The 24,344-nt window shown below is 38.8% G+C and overlaps 1 protein-coding gene across 2 annotated transcripts in view; it reads left to right on the forward strand.

Moving 5' to 3' along the window:
• The window catches only part of CUL3 (cullin 3), a 107,556-nt gene that overhangs the window by 15,233 nt on the left and 67,979 nt on the right, over positions 1 to 24,344 (forward strand). Inside the window, exon 2 of one of the 2 annotated variants that reach the window (XM_018058895.1) lies at positions 15,344 to 15,541. The exons of the other annotated variant lie outside the window; for it this stretch is intronic. Coding sequence (XP_017914384.1) covers positions 15,344 to 15,541 — 198 coding nt within the window. The remainder of the gene's footprint in view (positions 1 to 15,343; positions 15,542 to 24,344) is intronic. 2 annotated transcript variants of the gene reach the window in all.

The following is a 24,344-nucleotide window of genomic DNA, read 5'->3' on the forward strand; positions in this document are numbered from 1 at the left end:
TATCAGAGAAGAAGCACCAGTAGGATAGTGACAGGCTTCTTGACTCAGTGAGAATATGTAACAGTTGCATCTTACTTGTTGTGGTCATTATCAGACTGTGAAATGTTAAATATACATTTTTTCACATAAAATCTCTCACAGAGGTAACAGTTGAAAGAATATTGTTCATACTCGTCAGTTGTGACTTAACAGAACTTTACAGGCTAATCTGAAAACTTATGTCTTTGAAAGAAATTACTTCAAATTTTTAAATTGATTTTTGAACAGCCTACTCATATTGAGAGCTGAAATGCGGATTATAATAATTGAACTTTCTGTTGATTTAGCTTTCTCATTATAAATGTTACTGTTCTGTAATTTAGTGATGTTAGATGCCAGTTGAGTGTAGATCAGACTTAATTTGTAATTTCATGGTATTGTTTCAGGCTGCTGTGCTTTTCCAGTTGATAATCTAGCTTTCCTTCCTTGACATCAGTCATTACATTTGGTAGTACAATTCCAGCACAGAAGGCTGTGTGTTTCTTCTTTGTAAGAAAGAAAGGAATTTATTGAGCAAGGGTTATACGTCAGATGCTTTCACAAACTTTCTTAATTGCTACACAATGTACCACCTTCTCCCATTTCTCTTGTTACAAGCAGATGAGGAAAGTGAAGTTGAAAAGTTTAAATAACTTGCCCATAGTCTGAGTGTGTCCCACTGCTCTGTTTTTCTCAAAGCTGGGATCTTTGACTATCTTTTTGGTGGTTGAGGATACTTAAAGATTAAGTGATGAGCAAATGGGATTATTGTAGACATCATAAGTCGTTGTGTAGCTATAGGTCATCAAATAAGATTCATCATTATTACTAACTCTTAACGGGACTGCCTTCAAATTATCTAGGCATCATGACATGTATTAAAAAGGATACAGTAAAATAAGAGAACAGGCTTGATACTACTTTGCGATGCTTATAATCTGGGAGGGAATGTCCTTACGAAATTTATAGTTTTAGTTGTATTTGTCTAGAATATTGCCATTCCTCAGATATTTGTACCAAAGCAACATTTTTTTTTTTTTGAAGCCGAAGCTCAAAATTAAGATCAAGCATTTTTCCTTGTTTATTTTTTTCTAGCTGTGTCATTCTGAATTGCCTGGAATTTGAAATTCTCACCCTTTTCCCCCACCCACCCTGTTCTATATTTCTTGTTGAAAATTATTCACGGGGGACTAAAGACTTCTTGTCCTCTGTGTGTAGTGAATGTGAAGAGTACAGTTTTCTTCATTTTAGTTTTAATTGCCTCATGCTGCAGTTCTCCAGCTCTCAGTAATTACAGAACCTTCAAGATGTGTGAGTATATAATAGACATCCTTTTAAATGTAGCATTTTGAAGGTTATGTTTTTATATCTTTTAATGTAGATGAAAAGGCAGAGATGTTTGTGAAAGAAAAGAGATTGTTAGTGTTATTTTTCTTATTTATACTTACTAGTGGGGACACTATAATCCTGGATTGGGTACAGGTAGGGGGATAAAGTTCACTATTTTTTTTCTTTTCTCTTTCTGTTATTCCTTGGGGGTCACTTAAAAAAAAAATAATTTATGGCCACACTGCACGTGAAATCTTGGTTCCCCAACCAGGGATCGAAGCCATGCCCTGTGCATTGGGAGCTCGAGTCTTAACCACTGGACAATCAGAAGTCCCTTTTTTCTTTTTTTAAAAAATATTTTATTTGTTTGAAGGTCACTTTAAAAAAATAGTGTTAATTTGGTTTCTAAGAGGTCTCACTAAATCTTTCTTTACTTGCTAAAGGAACTTATTTTGCTGAACACTTTGTAACTTGAACTTGCTGGGGAAGCATGCAGTATGTTCCTAAAATTGTGTGGTTAGTTGTGTCCAGCTCTGTGACCCCATGGACTGTAGCCTGTCAGGCTACCCTGTTCATGGCATTCTCCAGGGAAGAATACTGGAGTGAGTTGCCATTTCCTACTCCAGGGGATCTTCCTGACACAGGGATTGAACCTGTGTCTCTTCCATTGGCAGGCAGATTCTTTACCACGAGCCACCTGGGAAGCTCCCTATACCTAAAATTAGCAAACATTAAATGTGTATATAGGGGTGTGTGTGTGTGCATTTTATTGTTTTGCTGAAGCATTGTTAGCACATTCCTTCCGGAGTGTATTTGCAGTTATTGCAACGTGAGTAAGTCGGTTTCTCCAATGGGATTAAATTCTACTCAAATAATTTGGAAAATTACTTTAAAATGTTAGGGCTTTTAAATGACTCTGGTGTTTTTTAATGGTTAACGTTGATGACTTCAGAGTTTAACTTTTAGTTCTTTTAACTTTCGCTGATAGTTAAAGTTGTGTTCTCTATCAAAGATGGGTGAGACATTCATGCATCAATTCATCACTAGTGTAGTTATCTAGCCACTGTTGTTGACGTGTTCACTGATGCCAAGACCAAAGCATGTAGGAACCTGCACTCGAAGCGTATTTCCTTGGGTGTGTTGTTTTTGTACTTGATTTAGAGGAAGATTGTAGTTGTGGACTCCTTCTGAAGAGCTTTTTTATCCACTGTTTTTCTCCTGCTGCTGCTAAGTCGCTTCAGTCCTGTCTGACTCTCTCATAGACGGCAGCCCACCAGGCTCCCTTGTCCCTGGGATTCTCCAGGCAAGAACACTGGAGTGGGTTGCCATTTCCTTCTCCAATGCATGAAAGTGAAAAGTGAAAGTGAAGTCGCTCAGTTGTGTCCGACTCTTAGCGACCCCATGGACTACAGCCTACAGGCTCCTCCATCCGTGGGGTTTGCCAGGCAAGAGTACTGGAGTGCATTGCCATTGCCTTCTCCAATTTTTATCCTAGTTAATATTAATTAATAAAATTAATGATAAAACATCCTTCTGAAACATTTAGTTAGGTGAATGGGAAAATCTGAAAATACTTGATATGTGAAATTTGAGAATCCTTTACTTGTACATTATTTGAAAAAGATAGTTGATTATTTTAAAATTAAAATTACACTATTAGATAAGCACATTAAAATATTTCTCTGTTTCATTGTGCTTAGTAAACTCAAATGTTTGTGTTTTCAAAATTGCATTGGTATAACATAGGTAAAACAGCACTCCCCAGACATTTGTTTATGGCCTTCTAAGTGACATTGAAGAAAAATGCATAATCCCTTAAGTATCTCATAGTCTAATGAAGGAAAAAGATTCGTAAATGGATAATTATGGAGTAGTATGTGAGTGTAGTGATAGATATAACCTGAGTGTTATGAAAAAGTTGGGAGTTGTTAGCTTTGCTTGAGGATTTCAGGGAGGGATTTTTGGAGAATGTGACACTTGAACTGTGTTCAGAAGCTATGTAAGATATCAAGAGGCAGAAGAGGAGTGTATAAAGACGACGAGAGGATGGCGTATGGAAGGGAGGTATGACAGTGCAGGAAGTGAATGTAAGATAGGTCGCAGTGAGTGACAGATGAAGTTACAGAAGTAGGCATACACTGGATCATCAAGGGTTGTGTTTGCTTTTAAAAGGGCCACTGCCTCCCCCGCCCATGCTGATAGGAGCTGAGTTTTGAACGGGGCCATGATGCTCATGTGTTTTATTTTAAAGGGTAGATTTTGAGGAAAATAGATTCTAAAAGGTTATTAGAGTCCAGTTCATGATGCCTGGAAGACTGTTGCAGTGATCTAGAAGAAGGTTTTAGGGCAGCAGTATTCAGGATGAAAGAATGGAAGCATGTTTGAGAAATCTCTTGAGCCTGATCTTGGTATCCCTTGATGACTGGATGAGAGAGAGGAAAGAAGAAAAGTTAAGGCTTATGCTTCCAGCTTGTATAACTAGGTGGTTTGTGTTGGCCGCTACTGAACTAGAGAATATAGAAAGAAGATTTGAGTGGGTTTGAAGAGTTGAGTTTACCAGAAAGTTTGGACATGATAAATATAATTTGTGTCTGGAGGATTTTGTTGGGCATGTCCAGCAGGTAGTTGAATACCATGGTTTAGACTTTGGGATTACTGCTGGGCTGGCAGTATAGATTTGGGAGCAATTAACACGTAAGCCGCTAATTTGTCTTCGAGAGAAGTCTGGTAAGAGCTACTGACCCACCATCCAGAAAAGAAGTGCATACACAAAATTTTGCAGAATTTTCTATGCAGTTTTAGGGGACTCCAGAATCCCTTGCCGGTCTAAAACTTTATATATTTTAGAATCCTGGTAGTGTTCATAGTAGTTGTAACCCTTATAATGAATGGAAATGCATGCGGACCCAGTGTAGAGTGAAAAGAAGAACCAAAGACAGAGCTCTGGGGATTAAAGTCACGTAAATGACACTGGTAGAATAGGTGATATGAAGTAGGGGGATACTGTTTTTGAAAGAAGGCTACATTTTATTGACTTGCATTTAGCATAGTTGTGCTCTTCTTCAGTTCTTTAAGTTGTATATGACTTTTTTGCTATCTCATGGACTATAGCCCACTGGAAACAGTGGCAGACTTTATCTTCTTGGGCTTCAGAATCATAGTTGTGTTCTTAAGCTACTTTTGTTTTAGCTGTTTATTTGCTAAGCTTGAAAAACTATGTTTTTTTCCCTGACATTTGATTTCCATAGATGAGAGTTCAAGAGATCCTGTCACTGATGGTCAGCATGTGAGGGATTATATAGTAGTCGCTCAGTATCTTTGGGGGACTGGTTATAGCACCCCTGCAGATACCAGGATCTGCAGGTGCTCAGTGAAGTGCAAGTCGCTCAATCATGTCTGACTCTTTGCAACCTCATGGATTATACTATACAGTCCATGGAATTCTCCAGGCTGAAATAGTGGAGTGGATAGCCTTTCCTTTCTCCGGGGGATCTTCCCAACCCAGGGATTGAACCTAGGTCTCCTGCGTTGCAGGTGTATTCTTTATCAGCTGAGCCACCGGGGAAGCCCAAGAATACTGGAGTGGGTAGCCTATCCCTTCTGCAGCAGATCTTCCCGACCCAGGGATCAGACCAGGGTCTCCTGCATTGCAGGTGGATTCTTTACCAGCGGAGCTATCAGGGAAGCCCTTGAGGGTGCTCTAGTCCCTTGTATAAGATGCCAGAGTACAGTCTGCTCTGTATTTGTGAGTTCCATGGATACGGAGGGCTGGCCATACTGTGCCCTGGCCTGGGCAGAATTTACCAACATTTGCATTTAATCCTCATGATAGTCTTTTGAGGTAGATGTTGTTATTAAAAAGTGAGGAAATAAAGGTTTGTTGTTATTTAGTCAGTCAGTCATATTCAATTCTTCTGCTACCCTGTGTACTGTATCCCGTTAGGCTCCTCTGTCTAAAGGATTCTCCAATGTTAGATTGCCATTTCTTCCTCCAGGGGATCTTACTAACTCAGGCATTGAACCCACATGTCCTGCATTAGCAGGCGGATTCCTTACCAGTGAGCCACTAGGGAAACCTCTTAATAAAGAATTAGAGGAGTTAAGTAATTTTGCCCAAGGTTGCTTGGCTTAAACATTTAGCAAAGGCATGGCAAATCTAGGCATCAGTTCAGTTCAGTCGCTCAATCTTGTCAGACTCCTTGCAACTCCATGAACCCCAGCACACTAGGCCTCCCTGTCCATCACCAACTCCGGGGCTCCACCCAACCCTATCTCCATTGAGTCGGTGATGCCATCCAGCCATCTCATCCTCTGTTGTCCCCTTATCCTCCTGCCCCCAGTCCCTCCCAGCATCAGAGTCTTTTCCAATGAGTCAACTCTTCACATGAGGTGGCCAAAGTACTGGAGTTTCAGCTTTAGCATCATTCCTTCCAAAGAACACCCAGGGCTGATCTTCTTTAGAATGGACTGGTTGGATCTCCTTGCAGTCCAAGGGACTCTCAAGAGCCTTCTCCAACACCACAGTTCAAAAGCATCAATTCTTCGGCACTCAGCCTTCTTCACAGTCCAACTCTCACATCCATACATGACCACCGGAAAAACCATAGCCTTGACTAGACGGATCTTTGTTGCCAAAGTAATGTCTCTGCTTTTTATTGTGCTGTCTAGGTTGATCATAACTTTCTTTCCAAGGAGTAAGCGTCTTTTAATTTCATGGCTGCAGTCACCATCTGCAGTGATTTTGGAGCCCAGAAAAATAAAGTCAGCCAATGTTTCCACTGCATGGTGGGCAGCAAAATCTATGTTCTCTGCTATTAATGATACACTGTACCGTGTTTACCAAGATTGTTAGTGATTACTGATACTACTGCTTTACCCAGTTAGCACAGAGGGATGGGAGGTGAGTCCAGTGGTTTGGACTAGATTTGAAAATACGGATTCTCTTCCAGCTCTGTGATTTTGGGGTAAGTCATTCAACTTCTCTGGGCCTGTTTTTGTCTTTGTTTTAGAATGCTTCAGCAATCATGAGAAGAAACATTTTGTCCTGTGTCTTCATCTCTACCTATAATGCACAAATATTGAGGAAAATATACATAACATCTTGGATTTTAAAATAATTTATATGTGTGAGATGGAGAAGGCAATGGCACCCCACTCCAGTACTCTTGCCTGGAAAATCCCATGGATGGAGGAGCCTGATAGGCTGCAGTCCAAGGGGTCACTAGGAGTCGGACACAGCTGAGCGACTTCACTTTCACTTTTCACTCATGCATTGGAGAAGGAAATGGCAACCCACTCCAGTGTTCTTGCCTGGAGAATCCCAGGGACGGAGGAGCCTGGTGGGCTGCCGTCTATGAGGTTGCACAGAGTCAGACATGACTGAAGTGACTTAGCAGCAGCAGCATGTGTGTGAGAAATGATTCTTTAAGAGTATTTGTACAATATTTGAAACGTTAGTTTGTATTTTATATTCATAACTTCTATATTTTATACTAAAAGTATCTTAAAAATACTTTACTTTCTAATAGAAAATTTAGTAACTCATGCTGAGTAGAGACCCTCCTATATGTTTTTTTTAGCTACTATGGGATCTTCGTTACAGAGCCTGAAAAGATCATTTAAGGTTTTGCTAAACGTTTATTTAGCAATATAATTATCTCTGGCATTTTCAGTCCACAGTAACTGCTCTTTGAAAGAGTTTTGAACATTCTTCGTTATATGTTCAGTATTTAACCTCAGGAATGTTGTCTGTCTGCTTTATTGTAACCTCTATATATACCGTCAGCAAACTGTTAAGAAAACCACATTGCACATGTATGGACTGTTAGAGGCCATCATTCTCACATTGTCTTGTGGCCTTTATTTGTGCAAAGTTGTAAAAAGCCACATCTTATTTATATTTTACATGGATGGCATCCTCTGTATAAGGGTATCTGATAAAATAGGTTGTAGTTTAGATATAACGGTAAAGTCTCTCAACGCTGTTTCAGAGAAGTCTCTGATAGACCTGGATTTGAATAAGGTTTGAGAAACAAGAAAGTTGTTGTTTTCTAAAGAGTTCATTTTTAAGCTCTCCAGAAAAGACTAGAATAATAAGACTTAGTTCGAGTCATCTGCCTAAGAATCCTCTTGACTGGGAGTTGAACTTGTTTGACTGAAAAAACTGTTTTGCCTACCTACTCCTTCCTCTTTTCACGTTCATACCCTTTGGACAGGACTTGAAGATTCTTTTTTTTTTTTTAATGTCTTTTTCAAGATCTCTTTATTGAGATAAGCTGTTCATATTAAATGTATGCAACTTGATGAGCTTGGAGGTAAGTGTTCATTTGTGAAGAGATTGCAATATACGCAGTAAATATATCCATCACCTCCAAATTTTCTTCCAGCCCTCTTTGGAGAGGATTTTATTAGTTCAGTGTCTTATCCATTTCAAGTTAGAAGTAGACATGAGTCAGATGAGTAACTGATGTAGTGTTTCCCTGGTTGTGAACAGGGAACTTGCAGGCTTTATGTGGCCTGAAAAGGGCTGCTTAGTCAGAGATAAGTAGAAAATTTATCAACAAGTGCTTGTTAAATGCCAGGTATTATTTTAATGGCTGAGTTTATTCAGTAGGGAGGAAAATCCCTGCTTTCATGGAACTGATATTTGAATGGGAAGAGAGAGACCAGGAAAAGAGATATGAGGTTGGAATTTGATGGTCACTAGTAGGAGAGAGGGGCCTCCCTGGTGGCTCAGTGGTAAAGAATCTGCCTGCCAATCAATGCAGGAGACACCGGTTCCATCCCTGGGTCAGGAAGGATCCCCTGGAGAAGGAAATGGCAAACCACTCCAGTATTTTGACTGGGAAATCCCATGACAGAGGAGCGTGGTGGACTACAGTCCATGGGGTTGCATGTTGTTGTGGGAGACAACAACAGCAAGTAGGAGGAGGCTGCTGCTTTAAATAGAGTAGACAGTTAAAACTTCATTTTAAGGTGACTTCATTAAAGACTAAGCAGTGTTTGTGTTTGATAAAGGGATGAGCCACACAGATAGCTGGGGGAAGACCATTTCCAGACAGAGAGAATGGCAAAAACCACCTTGAAGTGAATTTGTTTATCATTTTCCAAGGAATAACAGGCTGATAGGGCTGGAACAGAGAGAGCAAGGAGAAAGGATAGATGAAGTCACAGAGATTATCAGGTCGAATAAGAGTTTGTAGGATAGTGTTTAGGACTCTTAACTCCAGGAGAAGTCACCCACTGAGGGTTGTGAGCAACCAAGTGACATGATTTAGCTTGTTTTCAGAAGGGTCACTCTGATTGCTTTATGATAGTGGGCCAAGAGGAGAAACAGACCAATTAGGAGACGGTTGTAGTAACCTGAGAGATAGTGGTGGTTTGGATTAGGCTAGTAACAGGGGAAAAGTGAGGACTTAATTTTGGGTGCATTCTGAAGATCAGTTCAGTTGCTAGTTGTGTCTGACTGTTCGTGATGCCACGGACTGTGGCATGCCAGGCTTCCCTGTCCATCATCAACTTTCAAACATTGCTCAAACTCATGTCCATGAAGTCGGTAATACCATCCAACCATCTCATCCTCTGTCATCCCCTTCTCCTCCTGCCTTCAGTCTTTCCCAGCATCAGGGTCTTTTCCAATGAGGCATTTTTTCACATCAGATGGCCAAAGCATTGGAGCTTCAGCATCATTCTATCCAATGACTATTCAGGACTGATTTCCTTTGGGATGGACTGTTGGATCTCCCTGCAGTTCAAGGGACTGTTGCGAGTTTTCTCCAGCACCACAGTTCAAAAGTATCAATTCTTCGGCACTCAGCTTTCTTCACAGTCCAACTCTCACATCCATACATGACTACTGGAAACACTACAGCTTTGACTAGATGGACCTTTGTTGCCAAAGTAATGTCTCTGCTTTTTAATATGCTGTCTAGGTTTGTCACAGCTTTTATTCCAAGGAGCAAGTGTCTTTTAATTTTATGGCTGCAGTTACCATCTGCAGTGATTTTGGAGCCCAAGAAAATAAAGTCTGTCACTGTTTCCATTGTTTCCCCATCTATTTCCCATGAAGTAATGGGACCAGATGCCATGATCTTAGTTTTTTGCATACGGAGTTTTAAGCCAGCTTTTTCACTCTCCTCTTTCACTTTCATCAAGAAACTCTTTAGTTCCTCTTCACTTTCTGCCATAAGGGTGGTGTCATTTGCATATCTTAGATTATTGATACTTCTCTGGCTATCTTGATTCCAGCTTGAGCTTCATCCAGCTGGCATTTCTCATGATGTACTCTGCATAGAGGTTGAAAAAACAGGAAATAGGGTGACAATATACCGCCTTGACATACTCCTTTTCCAGTTTGGAACCAGTCAGTTGTTCCATGTCTGGTTCTTGACTTGCGTACAGGGTTCTCAGGAGGCAGGTCAGGTGGTCTGGTATTCCCATCTCTTTCAGAATTTTCCACAATTTATTGTGATCCACACAGTCAAAGGCTTTGGTGTAGTTGTTAAAGCAGATGTTTTTCTAGAACTTCCTTGCTGTTATGATGATCCAAAGGGTGTTGGCAGTTTGATCTCTGGTTCCTGAACATCTGGAAGTTCTTGGTTTATGTACTGTTGAAGTCTCACTTGGAAAATTTTGAGTATTACTTTGCTTGTGTGTGAGATGAGTGCAATTGTGCGGTAGTTTGAACATTCTTTGGCATTGGAATGAAAGCTGCCCTTTTCCAGTCCTGTGGCCACTGCTGTGAAGTCACCCAGTCGTGTCTGACTCTTTGCGACCCCATGGACTGTAGCCCTGCAGACTCCTCCATCCTTGGAATTTTCTAGGGAAGAGTACTGGAGTGGGTTGCCATTTCCTTCTCCAGGGGATCTTCCTGACCCAGGGATCAAACCCAGGTCTCTCACATTGCAGGTAGACGCTTTACCGCGTCTGAGCCACCAGGGACACTGCTGAGTTTTCAGAATTTGCTGGCATATTGAGTGCAGCATTTTCACAGCATCACCTTTTAGGATTTGAAAGAGCTCAACTGGAATTCCATCACTCCACTAGCTTTGTTTGTAGTGATGCTTCCTAAGGACCAGTTGACTTGGCACTCTAGGATGTCTGGTTGTAGGTGAGTGATCACACCTTCGTGGTTATCTGGGTCATGAAGCTCTTTTTTGTATAGTTCTTCTGTGTATTCTTGCCACCTCTTCTTAATATCTTCTACTTGTGTTAGGTCCATACTGTTTCTGTCCTTTGTTGTGCCCATCTTTGCATGAAATGTTTTCTTGCTATCTGAATTTTCTTGAAGAGATCTCTAGTCTTTCCTGTTCTGTTGTTTTCCTCCCTTGCTGGTCTTTGGAACACTGCATTCAGATGGATATATATATCTTTCCTTTTCTCCTTGCCTTTTGCTCTTGTCTTTTCTTGGCTATTTGTAAGGCCTTCTCAGACAACCATTTTGCCTTTCTTTTTCTTGGGGGTAGTCTTGATCAGTGCTTCCTTCTTACACAGTGTGAAGAACCTTCATCCTTAGTTCTTCAGGCACTCTTATTAGATTTAATCCCTTGAATTCATTTGTCACTTCCACTGTATAATCGTAAGGGATTTGATTTAGGTCATACCTGAATGGTTTTGTGGTTTTGCCTACTTTCTTCAATTTAAGTCTGAATTTGGCAATAAAGAGTTCATGATCTGAGCCACAGTCAGCACCCTATCTTGTTTTTGCTGACTGTGTAGAGCTCCATCTTTGGCTACAAAGAATATAATCAGTCTGATATTGTATTGACCATCTGGTGATGTCCATGTGTAGGGTCATCTCGTGTGTTGTTGGAAGAGGATGTTTGCTATGACCAGCATTCTCTTGGTAAAACTCTGTTAGCCTTTGCCCTGCTTTATCTTGTACTCCAAGGCCAAACTTGCCTGTTAACTCCGTGTAACTCTTGACTTCTTACTTTCGCATTCCAGTCCCCTGTGATGAAAAGGGCATCTTCTTTTGATGTTAGTTCTAGAAGGTCTTGTAGGTCTTCATAGAACCTTTCAACTTTAGCTTCTTCAGCATTACTGGTCAGGGAATAGACTTGGATTACTGTGAGATTGAATGGTTTGCCTTGGAAACAAACAGAGATCAATGTGTTGTTTTTGAGACTGCATCCAAGTACTGCATTTCAGACTCTTTGGTTGACTATGAGGGCTACTCCTTTTCTTCTAAGGGATTCTTGCCCACAGTAGTAGATACAATGGTCATTCAAATTAAATTCACCCATTCCAGTCCATTTTAGTCACTGATTCCTAAAATGTTGATGTTCACTCTTGCCATCTCCTGTTTGACCACTTCCAATTTACCTTGAGTCATGGACCTAACATTCCAGGTTCCTATGCTGTATTCTTCTTTAGAGCATGGAAATTTAATTCCATCACCAGTTACATCCACAACTGGGCATTGTTTCTGTTTTGACTCTGTTTTGTCATTCTTTCTGGAGTTATTTCTCCACTGATCTCCAGTAGCATATTGGGCACCTGCTGACCTGGGAAGTTCCTCTTTCAGTATCCTATCCTTTGCCTTTTCATACTGTTCATGGGGTTCTCAAGGCAAGAATGCTGAAGTGGTTTGCCATTCCCTTCTCGAGCAAACCACGTTTTGTCAGAACTCTCCAATATGACCTGTCTGTCTTGGGTAGTCTTACATGGCATGGCTCATAGTTTCGTTGAGTTAGACAAGTCTGCGGTCCATGTGATCAGTTTGGTTATTTTTTTGTGATTATGGTGTTCATTCTGTCTTCCCTCTGATGGATAAGGATAAGAGGCTTGTGGGAGCTTTCTGTTGGGAGAGACTGACTGTGGGGGAAGGTCTTGGTGAGGGGCTATTCTCAGTAAATCTTTAATCCAGTTGTCTGTTGATGGGCGGGGCTTTGTTCCCTCTCTGTGGTTTTTAGCCTGAGGCCAACCTATGGTAGGGGCAGTTACAGTCTTGGTGACCTCCTTCAAAAGGTCTTGTGTACGCACTGTTGTATTCAGTGTTCCTGACTCTGCAGCAGTCCACTGTTGACCCACGCTTCCACCGGAGACTCCTGGACTCTCACAGGCAATTCTGGCTCATTCTTTTGTGGGGACACTGCTCCTTTCTCCTGGCGTGCACAGAGTTTTGTTTGTGCCTTCCAAGAGTCTGTTTCCCTAGTCCTTTGGAAGTTGAATAATCAAATCCCACTGGCCTCCAAAGTTAAACTCCCCAGGCATTCTCAGTCCCTTAGCCGGATCCCCAGATTAGGGAGTCTGTTGTGGGTCCTAGAACTTTCTTGACATTGCTAGAATTTCTTTGGTATAATTGTTCTGCAGTTTGTGGGTTGTCTGCTTGGCAGCTCTGTGGTGGGGCTAATGGCGCCCTCCTCCAAGAAGGCTTAACCTCACACGCTGCATGACCAAGGTCTGCTGCAGCCAGAGCCCCTGTCCCTGTGGCAGGCCACTGCTGACCTGTACCTCCTCAGAAGACACTCAAACACTCAAAGGCATGTCTGGCTCAGTCTCTGAGGGGTCTCTGGGTCCTGATGCACACGAGGTTTTATTTGAGCCCCCCGAGCGTCTCTGGCAGGTATGGGGTTTGATTCTAAATCTGATTCTGCCCCTCCTACTGTCTTGTTGGAGCTTTTCCTTTTCCCTTGGATGTGGGGTATTTTTTCTTGGTGGGATTCAACAGTATCCTGTCGATGATTGTTCTTTAGCAAGTTGCAATTTTGGAGTTCTTGCAGGAGAAGATTAGTGCACATCCTTCAGTCTTGAAGACTGAAGATAGAGACAATAGAATTTCCTCTTGGATTAGTAGTGAGGTGATAGACTAAGAAGGACTGACTGCAAACTTTTTGGCCTTAGCACCAGGAAAGATGGAGTGGATGTCTTCTCAGCTGGAGAAGACTGTAGGCATGCCAACTTAGGGGAGAAGATTAGCCATTCTGTTCTAGATGTGATTGAGACACTTAGTAGATTTTCAAGTACAAATATTGAGTTAGTGGGCTGAATATGGGAACCTGGTATTAAGCAGTTGGTGGGAGAGGGTGGCTCCAAACAGGATATGTAAATTTTGAGGTTGACTTAAAGCCAGGAGACCAGATGAGTTAACCTCACCTGAAAACTGAGTTTGGATAGATAAGAGGTTCTGATGAGAGTTGGAGGTTGTGGTGATGAGTAAGAATCAGTAAGCAGGCTGGCAAAATAGGAGCAAGTGGAATAGAAAGAAAAACAAGAGATGGTAGTGCTTGAAAGGCAAGGGAGGAATCTGTATCAGTCTGAATAATTGGGTCTTTCAATTGCTACCAGAGTGGTCAAGTAAGATAAGAAGTGAGACTTTGTTAGAGATAGCAGTGTGGAAGGTCACTGGTGACCTTCTGTAGAGTAGTTTCTGTGAAATGGTCGAGTGTGCGTGTGTGCTAAATTGCTTCAGTTGTGTCCGACTCTTTGCAAGCCTGTGGACTGTAGCCCATCAGGTTCCTCTGCCCAAGGGATTGTTTAAGGCAAGAATACTGGAGTGGGTTGCTATTTCCTTCTCTATGGAATCTTCCCAACCCAGGGATCGAACCTGCATCTCTTATGTCTACTGCACTGGCAGGTGAGTTCTTTACCACTAGCTCTACCTGGGCTGGTGAAATGGTAGATATGAAAGCCTTATTAGAATGGATTCAAAATACAGTGGGGAAAATGTGACCTGGGGATAATAAATATAGAAGTCATCTCCCTAGCTCTGTGATTGTGTCGTAAATGAAAAAGGTTTTCTGGTGGTGCTGGAGAAATATGTGGGATTGTGAGGATTTGTTTGTTTTTAAGATGGGAATCTGAGGATATAAATTGCAAACGGAAATTACTTATCACAGAGGAAAATTTTGATGATGCTGGAGAGATCGATTGCTATAGGGAGGTCCCTGAATAGATGACTTGGGATGGACCTAGAGTAGTACTTGTTAAACTTTGTTTTGTATAGGTATCACCTGGGGTGCTTGTTAAACTGCAGATACACTTCTGTTGGTCTGGGATGATGTCAGTTTCTGGTACCTGTGCTATAATTTGAGTATAAGAACTTAGCACTTCAAGCACAAGAGCTAGCAGGTTATGTTGGTGTACAGTCATATAGGTCAGTGGATATGACACTCTCTTCAGGTTGTTTTCTGTTTCCTCAATGGAGCAGGAAGCAAGTCATTATCCTAGGGTTGGGGATGGAGGAGACAGTATAAAACCATCTAGGAAAGTAGAGTTAGACTAGAAAAGTAGAACTGTGGGATTGTATTAAGGGCCCACTTACGGTTAGTGGTTATGAAGTTAAATTGAGATGGATTGAATATGGTTGTATGTATGTATGTCTAGTTACATTCAGCTGTGTGAGTGCCTGTGAGGGTAGGTGGGCAGTTGGGGTGTAGAATGGCAAGTATTTTGAAGTGGGGAAAAGGGGCAAGTTATTTATGGGTATATGCAACAGTGCTCAGAAACGACAGACAATGGAATCTAAACTGGGAAAGGAGGAAAATGAGAGAATACTAGGTTAAACAAAGAAAATGTGTGGATTTATTGTTTTGTTTTTTAATTGCAGATCTCCTCCTCATCTTTAATTTGCTGAGGAGCTCTGCAGATCTTCAGGAGAGGAAAATAGCGTTCATGTCCCCAGTGTTTTTTTATCAAGGAACATCTGAGCTTATATTCTACTAAATAAACTTAGGGAAAAGGATGTCCTATATTTTTGGCTAAAACAAGTAGTACCATCAGGAATTATGATTTTATTTAAAGTGGAGGGTTGTGCTGCAGGTAAGGAGGGAGGTCTTAAAATGATATTTTAAAATCGCTTCTTTCAGCTCTAAGAACTATTTTAAATGTATCCCATTGTTTCTGTTAAAATAGATTGTTAGCATCCTTGTAAGTCATAGAGATATGTAATCGTAATCATATAATAAAATATTTACTATATGGACAAATACAGAAAGATTTTCAACCATTGGTTTTTTCTTTTTTTTTGTCTCTTTCTCTCTTTTGGATATTACAGATGACCATGGATGAAAAATATGTAAACAGCATTTGGGACCTTCTGAAAAATGCAATTCAAGAAATCCAGCGTAAGAATAACAGTGGTCTTAGTTTTGAGGAGCTCTATAGAAATGCATATACAATGGTTTTGCATAAACATGGAGAAAAGCTCTACACTGGACTAAGAGAAGTTGTTACCGAACATCTCATAAATAAGGTATCCAACTTTTAAAGGACTGTTGCTAACTGTATTCAACCTAGAAGTATTATTTTTAAACGTTCCAGGAAGCCTGTAGAAATAATAGTAGCTATGTTGTAAAACCTCACTTAAAAACTTATATTCAGCTAAACTAGAATTTTTGATAATTGAAGGAAGGTGGAATTTGTGATCTTTGATAAATATAATTTCAGAAATAAATTTAATATACATATGGTTGTTTATGAATAAGTTAATTATAGATCATTATTTTCTTTAAAATGCTTATCTGCCTATTTTAGTTTTGTCTTTGTATATTTGAAAATAAGATGACTACATTGTTTAAAAAATGTTGTCTAAGACTTTTTACCAAATGAAATTGGCCTTATTCATTTTAACTGAGTTTTATTACAACGAATAGGAATTTTTAAAGATAAATTAGTGTTGGATTGTTAACATTATAAAATGGTTCTTTGGTTCCAAAAAGATGTATTTGTTTTTTTTAGAACAAATGTTTTTTATAAAGCAGACTCTTCCACTATAAGTATGTCTTGCTTTAAGATTGTCAGATAAGATGTAAAATACCACAGATAAATAAAAACTTCTCAGAGTTTTTGCGTGGTATTAGGGTATTTGTTTTTTAAATTTTGTTTTGAAAAAAAATGGAAAAGTTGCATCAATAGTACAATAATTTCTTTATACTGTAGATTTACCAGTTGTCAAGATTTTGCCACATTTTAGCCAATCTTCTATTGGTATTTATTACTATTATTGGTATTATTTTTATTGCCAGACAGAGAATTAGTTTTAGATTCATTTACACTCAAATGCTTTGGAATAGTTCTCCTAAGAACAAGGAAATTCTCTCACTTAACCAAAGAACAATATTCAAAATCAGGCAGTTTAACATGAATATAAAACTCTTGTCTACTATGACCCACATTCAGATTCACCAGTTGTCCCTTGTGACAGTGATGTCCTTTATGGTAGTATGTTTTCTGATCCAGGATCTTCATCCAGGATCACTCAGTCAATTCCTCAGCCTGCTTTTGTCTTTGAGCACATTGACATTTTTGAGAGTATAGGTCAGTTGTTTTGTAGATTGTCCCTCAGTTTTTGGTTTGTCTGATTGTTTCCTCATGACTAGTTTCAGGTTGTGCATTTTTGGCAGGAATTATACATAAGTGATGTTGTGTCCTCAGTGCATCACATCAGGAGGCACATGATGTCAGTTTATCCCATTATTGGTGATGTTAACTTTGATCACTTGGTGTCCGCCAGATTTCTCCACTGTGAAGGTACCTTTTTTCCCTTTGTAATTCATAAGTAATTTGTTCAGATATATTTTGAGACTGTGTAAATATCCTGTTCCCCAAGAAACTTTTCATGTGATAGTTTGAGCATCCATTGATGATTCTTGCATGAATCATTATTTCTACAATGGTTACAAAATAATCACTTTATATTTCTACTCTTCTGTAATTCTTTTCTCTTAAATGGAATTACATGAGCAGGTAACTAGTGTCTCATGAAGCAAGGTGATTAAGTTCTTCATTCATTCAGTAGTTTTTTGTTGTTGTTGTTAAGTACCTAACTGTGTACAACTTTCTAAGAAAATGTAGTAGATGCAAAGAGATATGATGCTGTCCCTTTCCAGGTTTGTTTTCGTTTTTATTCTGATGTGAGAGATGATACACATATTTAGATAACTGTGTGGCATCAATAAATGGCTTAGGTATTCAGATAAGGAGATACTACCCTGGGCTGTAAGAGTTCATAGGAAAGGATGAAATTGAACTGAACCATGAAAAATTTCGAATATAAGTGAACAATGCAGCAGGTGTTCCCAGGATGTCAGATGTCTCATGATTATACAGAAATAAACTTTTAGGTGGTAAGTAGAGTTGGATTGAGGTGTGTAACAGTTTATGGGGCTTAGTGGAGTGGAGTGTTGCAGAGTTGATTTGGGAATATCTTGGAGAAAAACTTGAATGCCAAGCTAAGGAATTTGGACTTTACAGTGGAGGTTTATTGGAGGTTTTTAAGTGGATGATAATATGACAGAATATTTTAAGATTAAGATGAGAGCGATATAAAGTAGAATTGAGGGAATGTGTGTGCTAGAAACAGAGGAAGACCTGGAAAAAGCTAATTAAGATGATAGTCTAAAAATGTGATGTCAACAATTCTGAAATAAGACAAGATACAATTTAGTTACTGGGAGAGAATTGCGGTGCTACCAAAAGAATTATTGTGAACTTTGGTGGAAAACGGATTTAGAATGGGTAGAGGAGATGACAAATTTTGTTTTAGGTTAATATTGGAAACTTTCATAGTTAGAAGTCAACTTAGAAACCGTTTTACATGTGAGGAAATTTGTGTGAGAGATTGTAATAAGGTGTCCAAGTAGAGATATGGTGGGTTTGGAGCTTGGCAGGAACTCAGAACTGGAGAGTGAGATCTGACATTTGGTAGCCTGCACTGAGGAATACGTGTTGGTAGTTCAAAAACGAAAATCCCAGAACCAAGGGATGAAACTTCAAAAGCAAACTATGGTGAACAGGTGTGAAAAATGAAGACTAATGTAAGAATCTTGGCATCAAAAAGAGAAGAAAAGTAGAGTGGGAGAGGTTTGCTTAAAGCTGTAGAAGAGAAGTTTGGAGCAGCTGAAGTTTTGGATCTGAAGGGAATGTGAAATGGAACAGTGGGGAGGTAAAGGTAGAAGGGGAGCAGATTCTCACAGGGCATGATAATAACGAGCCCAGCTGAGTCTTGCTTGGCATTTACTATGTGCTAGGTCCACTCCGAGTGCTTTTGAATATGTTCACTTAGTTAATGGTCACAACCCAAGGAGCCAGATACTACTGTTATTACCTCTATTTAAAAATGAAGAAACCCAGGCACACAGTGTTGGTTATTTGTCCAAATACACAAAGTTAGGGACTTCCTGGTAGCTCAGATGCTAAAGAATCTGCCTGCAATAGAGGAGACCCATGTTTGACCCCTGGGTCAGGAAGATCCTCTGGAGAAGTGATTGGCAACCCACTCCAGTATTCTTGCCTGGAGATTTCCATGGAAAGAGGAGCCTGGCAGGCTACAGCCCATGGGGTTGCTAAGTGTTGGACACGAGTGAGCGACTAACACTTCACTTTCACAAAGTTAGTAAGTATCCTAGCTGAAAACAGTATTCAAGCATTGTGGCTTCAGGCTGAATCCCTAACTTTTCTATAAATCTCCTCCTGAGGCATAATGAATGGATGAAAATGCAGTAAATATGCTGAAATTAAGGGTGCATGTGGAGTTTCATGAAAATTGCCTCAGTGTTTATAAAACTGTAATCCTTTAAATTTTAGTTCTTGGTTTCTTTATGGTTAAAATCAAGGAGTTGGCAGGAGTATCTTTGAGATGTTTTAGTTCTAAAACTACTGCAAATCTAATAATTAAGCAGTGTATCTTCTGAAAATGAGATGAAGAAGCTTGGAGTAGCTCCTGTGGGGAGTATGCTAAGGAATTGGCAAGTGAGGGAAAAGATATCTCTGTGGGAGTTGGCCTGAATGTATGATTTATCTTTCTTCCTTTTGTTTTTTTCTTTTTTTTAAGAAGTGCTTTGCAGCTTGGGCACAGATGTAGGAAAAAAAACTCTATGTGCTTTGATTCAAAAAGTGAGGAGAGGAGGGAAGGTCAGTTAATGTGACAGATTTTTGGACTCTGAAACATGGTTAGGTAGAAATTGGAGTCATGTGAACAATAACTCTGGTAATTAAGAGCTTCAGTATAGTCTCTTAAAGTGGTCCCATATCTAAGATTAACTGTTATTTCAAAATATAGCCAGTTCTCTACAGTATATTCCAGGGAACATGTATTCGAGTTGATTATGCTAAAGAATTAAAAAGTGAATATGCTGAACTTTTATTTCTCCTATAAGTATTAATGAAATAGCAGGAGCATCTGAAGATGTTCTTAAAATTTTTTTTTTCTTTCACAGATACTCATTTGACCACCTTAAGCTAGTTAATTTCTGACTAGGAAATCTGCCATCATCATCATATCTGATGATTTCTTTGTTTCAGTTGAATTAAGTTTTTGAACCTCTGCTGGTATCTATGCTTTCATTTTTCTGTTTCCTCTTGATCTTATTTCATTTTTAGTTTGATTTTATAAGACATTTTAATCGTACAAATACAGTACTGTCTGAAGGGGACACTGTTACAAGAAGTCTTAACTGGCAGAGCCATCCTACAGTAGCGTAAATACTTGTCCTCTGATGTGGAAGTTGATTTGTTCTACCAAATAGGACTTATGTGCAGAGAGATAGTTTGCATGTAGATCAATAGTGCCTGTTTCTACATTGTACCTTCTGCCTGGAAGTTAAGAGAATGGTTTAGGGTTCTGTGGTATCAAAGTTATATGTCTTCAGTCTCACAGAATATATCCCTTTTTATGGTTCTGGAAGTGTTCCTACAGCTTTTTGTTCAGTATGCTTTGAGCAGTTAGCTGAACTGCCTAGCTAATGATGTATTTTTTAAAGCAAAATTATTTTCCATTGAAGTGAACCTTTTAGTGCTGTGGTGTAGATAGCCAGGACTATCTTTTCACGTTGAAGAAATAAGCTTGCTACATTGAAGCACACATAGAAGTTATAGGCTGTTTCTTTCTTGGTAGTATATTCTTTCTATCTGTAGAAGAGTATTTCCCCAAGAAACTGAGACCCAAAGGAATTCAGTAAATTTCTCAAGACCACAAAAACAAAACCTACGGTGTGTTGTGACCTTCTCTGCCTTGTCATAAATATGAAAACATTTCAGAATTCTCAGGGACTATTTTTTTTCTAACTCAAATACCTTTAAAGGCATGATTATATTGGAGAAAAAAAGATTATGCTACTGTTAAGTTTTAAGGATTTTAAAATTATAGGTCATTTTGTAAAAGACTCAAAAGTATCCTTGTAAAATTAATCATCACCAAATTTAACATTCAAAAGTATTATTTGCTGGACTGGCTTGGGTGTAAGAAATACTAAATAGAATGCATCTGATTTCTGCATTCATGGAACAGATAAACAAGTAAACGTTCTATTACTTGTGGGAAGGTTAGGTTAGGATGGAACCATGTTTTTTTAATGTTTCTGATTTTATTTTATTTTTCAGCTTGATTGAGGTATAGCTGATGAAATTGTCAAATTTAAAGTGTTTTTTTTTTGTTTTTTTTGAGTCATGTCCTTTTAGAAGATTCCTATTTGAGATTCAGACTTCATAGAAAGTCTGTATAGAGGACTTAGCTTTTCTTCTATACACTGCTAAGAACTCCATAATAATAAATAATAATAGATATAATAATAAGAGTTTAATAATAAATAATTTAGAAGTAGATGCAGTGAAAAAAAATACTGGATAGAATGTAGGGAGAATGAGGCATTAGGCCTGATTCTACCACTGAATATTGAATCAAGTTACTAGATTTTTCTGGACTTAAGATTATTAATGTATAAAATGATTGGGATTAGTTTTGTTAGCTTGAATGAGCATTAAATTTATATGATGATTATGTACCTTGATAATTTTGGGTTACTTAGGAAAATGATAGTTTTTGAGTTTACTGTTGTCCTTTCATGTGCCATAATACATGTTTAGAATAAAAGTTTTCCCATTTTTAATTGTTTCTTAAGGTCAGGAGAAACTCTTTGGTTTTAATATAGAAAGAACTTTATTATCCTAATCTTGTTATGATTAACAAGTTTCTTAGATTTGCCTTAAGGTTAATTTCCCTCCTTTCCCCCCAAATTTCTACTCTATAGTAATAATAAGATAGTCTCATAAGTGAGTTTATAAAAGCTAATTTCTGTACTGTAAAAGTTTGTTCTTTTAGGAAAATAGCTGAACAGAAAAGATGTTGACTTTTCAACTCTACTAGAAAGTTTATTATTGGTAAAAGGAATATTTATTCTAGTGGTTTTCAAAGTCCTTCTATCTTGTTCTTCAAATAATGTCTTACTTTGATGGCGTCAGTGTGAGGAAGACAGAGTAAGAGGAGCTTCATCCTCTTCACTTTTCATTCATTCAGAAAACTGCTTATTGAGGATCTGTTAATGCAAGGCACTGGGCTATGCATTTGTGTTAAATCAAAGATCTCCATCTTTCTGAAACTTAAGTTAGAGACTTACAAACTTGAATCTGTGCCTTGTAATCCTGATCAGTTCTAAGCACTCTGTTTTTCAGGTAGGAAAAATGATGCTTTGAAGAAGAATAATTTCAATTTTTAAGTGACTTCTTGTTGATTTTGTGTGTGTGTGTGTGTGTGTGTAAATTCTCTTTGTAGAATAACATGCTACTGTTTTTATTTTGTATGTAGGGTCACCTTTGCTGAAAATGATGTTTCTGTGTAAACTACTTGCTCAGTTTATTAATGTTTCTCCTCATCTTTAGAGGGAGAATGGGAAGAACTGGAGTTTTAAATACTATGTTTATTCATAGGTAAATTTAAATGTTTATATAGTGGTACTAATTGTCTGAGGGAATGAAGTTGGTAATTTTATGGTAAGCTCTAGACTGTTTTGTAGGCCACTTAAGTAGACTTAGCTTTTATAATAAAGTTCTTTTAGTGCTTTTCTTTTCTTTCTAGGCAAATATAAATGGATGTAGAGGCACCTTTTAAATAGCATTGTATGTACAAAATATATTGTAAATATAGTGATTGCAGTGAATTAAAAAGGACATTGATAGAAACACTAGGGAATAAGATTTTCATTAGCAAAGACAGATTCAGTTCAGAGGTCCCACAGATACTGAGTTTCTCCTGTGTCTTACCCACCAGAAAAGAATTAAGATACAGTGCCTATCAGCAGGAAACCTCACCTCCCAGTTTTAGTGAGGTAGTCAGATTTGAAGGGGAATTATTTTGCCTGAAGAATTCAGGGCAAAGTAGAAAGAGGAGGTCATGTTTGATGAGCCTTAAAGTATTATAGAAGATTCCTCATGTTAAACATAGGCAAAAGGTAATCTCAGTAAGGGAAATGGCATGAATAAATAAAAAGGTAGGTAGGTAGGAGCATAGTATGGTGGACCAGTATAAGTTTAAAGGGAACATAAAGGACTTCACTTGGATTTGTAGGAAATGAGAATGGTAAAGTTAGCTGGCCTAACTTTGTAGGGGATTTGACTTTTACTCTGTGGGTGCTAGGAGCTATTGGGTTTTAATCTTCAAAAAGCCTGAAGTGGAAAAGATGAAGTAAAAGGTTTAAATAGAAGTTCCATTTTCAGTCATTCATTGCTACTTATCTTTCATTCTCGTGCCCTCTTGTCCTTTTTTAAAATTTAAAGTTGTTGGAAGAAACTAAGAACCCACTGAATGTTAGAGTCGCTTAGAGTGACACTGACAGTCAGAAAGAAGAGGAAGGCTCTCAGCTGGGTGTACAAACCCTTAAGGAATAGGATTGGAAAGAATGACTTGAATATAAATAGGATGATCCCCAAAGAGATTATTAGGGATAGGGATAGGGTGAGGAGTAGGGATTAATGGAGAGTCAGAAAGATAGCAGTCAGAATATGAGGGGGGTAGGAAATTGAGTAGTTTCTACTGTGAAAGGATTGAAAGAGAAATGCTGGGGTAGAGCCGAGTTTAGAGTGTAGTTTAGTAAGTTCACCCATGTTAAACACCAGCTATTCCTACTTGAATTGTGGAGTAGACTATAAGCTCTGTGAGAGCAGTGCTCATAGTCTTAATTATATTTTCTAGTGATGTTCTTTTAATATCTATTAACCTAGGGCTTGTTTTATTCATCTTTGTGTCTTCTGCTCTCCACATGCTGCTAAGTCACTTCAGTCGTGTCCGACTCTGTGAGACCCCCATAGACGGCAGCCCACCAGGCTCCCCCGTCCCTGGGATTTGATTCTCCAGGCAAGAACACTGGAGTGGGTTACCATTTCCTTCTCCAGTGCATGAAAGTGAAAAGTCAAAGTGAAGTTGCTCAGTCGTGTCTGACTCTTAGCGACCGCATGGACTGCAGCCTACCGGGCTCCTCCGTCCATGGGATTTTCCATTCACGAGTACTGAAGAGGGGTGCCATTGCCTTCTCCGGCTCTCCATATAGTTGGCATCAGTAATTGTCTATTGAAATGAATCTCTAAGAACAAATAGAAATAGAATCAAATGGAAGCCATTATGGTTTATATCTATGAACTGCCGACATCTGTTTTGTGTTCTGTATATGAAGTAATACTTCTTCCTACCCAAGGTCATTACTGAATCTTAACTGCTATAAAGCAGTGTTTCACCATTTTAAAGTGCAGTTTACTTTTGGGGCTGACTACCTTTGATTTCTTGAGTCTGGAGTCTGTCAGTTTGCTGGGAACTCTAGATTGTATGATCTTGTAGAACTGTGTTTTTTCTCTTCATGATACCCAGGAGAGAGTAGTTGCTGTATTGCCATACTTTGTATATGTTTTACTATTTTGTCAGTGTCCCTGTTGTTCAGAGTTCAACTATGGCATTAATGCTGTAATGTACTGGTGCTTTTAATGTATTTAATGTAATATATTTAATGTATTTCTTAAACATTGGGGGGGAAAACCATTGGGAATGAAGTACTTGACAGATGATAATCGTATTGTCCTTCTGTGGCATACTGCTTTGTTCTTGGTTCTCCTTTCCATCCATTGGGTAAAAAGCTACCATTTTTCAGGGCGTGACTTCATCCTTAAATCCTGGTTTTCCAAGTTGTGTTATTTTTTTAAAGTTTTTAAGAAGAATGTTTTTAAAGTAAGAATGTATTTTTTTTAATCTAAAATTTAGGTGTTTTTTAAAATCTTTAACATGTAGCAAATTTTCT

The sequence above is a fragment of the Capra hircus genome, chromosome 2 (genome assembly GCF_001704415.2).
Source record: "Capra hircus breed San Clemente chromosome 2, ASM170441v1, whole genome shotgun sequence".
Taxonomy (NCBI): Eukaryota; Metazoa; Chordata; class Mammalia; order Artiodactyla; family Bovidae; genus Capra; species Capra hircus.